The following is a 3,399-nucleotide window of genomic DNA, read 5'->3' on the forward strand; positions in this document are numbered from 1 at the left end:
TTTTAGCCGTTCCTTACTAAAACCTAACTGCGCTATATATTTTATTTCATTGCAATCACGCAAAACTAGGTTCTCAACGTTTGGTTGTAGAAAGACATAGATATCCTAGAAATGTGAAAATGTTATACCAGAAGGTACACTTTATTTTTGTTTGTGCAGTTTGAATTAAAGCCACTGTGTTCTTTATTGAAATGTTATATAGGAAACCACGGAAACATCCTAACATTTTTGCTTTTTACAACGAATACGACACTCTATGTATTTGCCGAATCGTTTGTATATACCAATAAAATAAAACTAAAATATAGTCCTTTTTTTTGAGGTCTGGTTTTTTTTTTCGATGAATTTTGGTCCCAAATAAAAACATGGTGGGCAACCGTGGTAATGAGTCATTGGTTTTCGGAATCTAAAACAGCTCATTATTCTCACTTAACAACTCTTTATTCAGCGGATTGAATCAACGTATTCTTATTATGAAGTGAACCAATCTCTAGACAGAGAGAGAACTTCTCTCTTAATTTTTTTAATTTCTTTGCATGTTCTAGAAATTACTAGCAATTTCAGTATACATACATATTTGAGCATATAAAAAGCAAAGCAACGCCGAAAATTCATCAGTTTTTCACAGTTGATTTGAGATATAAGAAAGTGTTGCGGTTGTTCGCAGTTAATTTTTGAAAAGTAATTGAATTACAAATAAAAACAATTTTGCTGTATAATTAAACAGTTTAAATTTAAATAAATAAAGCAAGTTCATTGAAAAATGTCGAGTTTACCAATTCTCTTGAACTTAATCGACGAGTTGGAGCGTGAACCCTTGTATTACGGAAACGATTTCGGTTTAGGATTGTATCCACAGCACATTCATCGTCGGCGTCATGAACCGGCTGGAAACAACGTTCTTGGTTATACCCTCCCTTTAAGTTTATTGAATCGTTCAGGTGACAGACAAATACGTCGTCGAGGTCAACAGGGCGAGGGTAGATTGTCTGCAGTTGGTAAAGATGGTTTGCAAGTTTGTATGGATGTGGCACAATTTAAGCCGAGCGAACTGACAGTTAAAGTAGTGGATAATAGCATTGTGATAGAAGGTAAGCACGAGGAGCGTGCGGATGAGCATGGCTATATTTCAAGACATTTCGTTCGCCGGTATGCGCTACCCAAAGGCTATGATGCTGGTAAAGTCATTTCGACATTGTCGTCGGATGGTGTGCTGACCGTAAGTGCACCAAAGCCACAGGAGGAAAAGACAAATGAACGTGTTGTGCAAATTCAACAAACCGGTCCGGCTCACTTGAATGTAAAGCAAAATGAAGAAGAGAAGGTTGGAGATTCCAATGGAGCCAATGGAGATGCCACAGCTGAAAAGAAATAGTTTTGTACATGTACTTCATAAATATACCAGTTATGTCAGAAAAAAATACGTATCTAAATATAAGTCATTCCATACGAATGGATCATACATATAGCACTTAGATTTTAGCTTTGTCAGTGAATTGTAATTGCTAAGTTTCATTTTTAAATTTAGGATTTTTTGTTAATTTATAATTCTTACACGTTTCTAAAAAACTTAAAATTGAATTATTTTTTTCGTAAAAATAAACTGCTTCAAATTTATTTATATAATTTTTGATTTCTTTATTCGGGGAAAACTTATTTGTGGTGATGTAGCTAAGGTTTTGGGGTGTGTTATCGTTTGTCGGATGATGTTGCTGTTGCATTAACAGTGCTTCGCCCCATTCATTGGGCAATGAGTGCGTCCACTCATAAATCGTCGTCAAAGAACTCTTAAGGGGAACAAGGAAAATCAGATTGCTTGTGGATGCGAAAAAATGCGCGAGCGTTTTCTGCCGACAATACATAATGCATTCTACGTCGACAAAGATAGACGGAGGGCCAACACAATGCACATAAAACATAAATTCAGCGCGTCAGTGGGCCCAGACGGCATAGCCATGCCGATGCTTAAAAGCCTAGGGAAAGAGGGTTTCAAATATTTAGCGCATGTCGTCAACCATTCCCGAAAAATGGAAAATGGCCAAGGTGGTCCCGCTACTAAAGCCGGGGAAAGCAGCTAACATAGGAAAGTCATATCGCCCGATATCTCTCCTATCGCCAGCAGCCAAGACGCTTGAAGCCATTTTGCTCCCCTACTTCAAAGCAAATTTGCAGCTAGCCTGTCAGGAAACTATAGCACCACCGCCGCGCTAAATGCCATTAGCACCCAGATAAATTGCGGTTTAATTCAAAACCACCACCATAGAACAAAATCAAAAGATTTTGATACGGTCAACCATGGCACGTTACTGCAAGACCTGGAAGGGTCTACCCTTCGCCCAAGTCTTAAAAGGTTGACCGCAAATTATCTGGGTGGTCGGCAGGCATCGGTGCAATTTAGAAACGAAACATCAAAGCCAAGAAGAATTAAACTAGGGGTGCCACAGGGTGTTGTCCTTGTTTGTTTAAATTCTACATATCAAACCTACCTTTGCCACCAGAAGGAGTTACTATCGCTTCTTACGCCGATGACTGCATAATAATGGCCACTGGCCCAGGCCCACAGATCGATGAGCTTTGTAACAGAATAAACGGCTACCTCCATAATCTCTCCAGTTGTTTCGCCTCTCGAAACCTGGCATTATCACCGACTAAATCCTCCGCGACCTTATTTACAAAATGGACGTCCCAAATGTCGACCATTTTGAACATCCATGTCGATGGCACTACGCTGCCAACTGTCCCACACCCCAAAATCTTGGGTGTGACGTTTGATCAGGATCTATATTTTAGTGAGCATGCAGCCGTAATTGTACCGAAAATCCAGAGCCGTAACAAAATCCTCAAATCTCTTGCTGCCAGTACTTGGGGAAAAGACAAAGAAACGCTCATTACCACTTACAAAGCAATTGCCCAGCCAATTGCATGCTACGCGTCCCCTTTATGGTCGCCAAGCCTAAAAACTACACACTGGAAGAAGCTACAGGCCTGCCAAAATACTGCTCTCAGAACCGCCACGGGCTGTCTTCTTATGTCCCCAGAACACCCTTTTACATAATGAGGCGAGAATACTCCCCATCAGGGAGAGAAATGAGATGCTAACCAAACAGTTCCTGTTGAATACCGAGAAATCTGGGCATCCCAACAGACATCTGATTGATGAGCCAACACCACCTAGGGCTTAAGGAGTCATCTCTGTAAGCATTATGAGGAAATACGGCACCTGAGAACTCAGCGTATGAAGCAAAAAAAACAAAAGCAGATCCCCAGTGAACTCCACAAACAGGCGTCGGACCTTTATGCCAGGAATTGCCCGGTGAATCCAGTACTCAAAGAACAGTACCCAAAACTTGAGGTAGAAGAAGAACGCACACTCCCCAGGGAAACGCGAGTCACTCTAGC

The 3,399-nt window shown here is 40.7% G+C and overlaps 1 protein-coding gene across 1 annotated transcript; it reads left to right on the forward strand.

Moving 5' to 3' along the window:
- The first annotated feature begins 610 nt into the window (after nucleotides 1-610).
- LOC137253052 (heat shock protein 23-like) lies at nucleotides 611-1,626 on the forward strand. The gene has a single exon (XM_067789353.1). The coding sequence runs from the start codon at nucleotides 764-766 to the stop codon at nucleotides 1,373-1,375; it is 612 nt and encodes a 203-aa protein (XP_067645454.1). The 5' UTR covers nucleotides 611-763; the 3' UTR covers nucleotides 1,376-1,626.
- The last annotated feature ends 1,773 nt before the right edge of the window (nucleotides 1,627-3,399 follow it).

The sequence above is a fragment of the Eurosta solidaginis genome, chromosome 5, assembly GCF_040869045.1.
Source record: "Eurosta solidaginis isolate ZX-2024a chromosome 5, ASM4086904v1, whole genome shotgun sequence".
Lineage (NCBI taxonomy): Eukaryota > Metazoa > Arthropoda > Insecta > Diptera > Tephritidae > Eurosta > Eurosta solidaginis.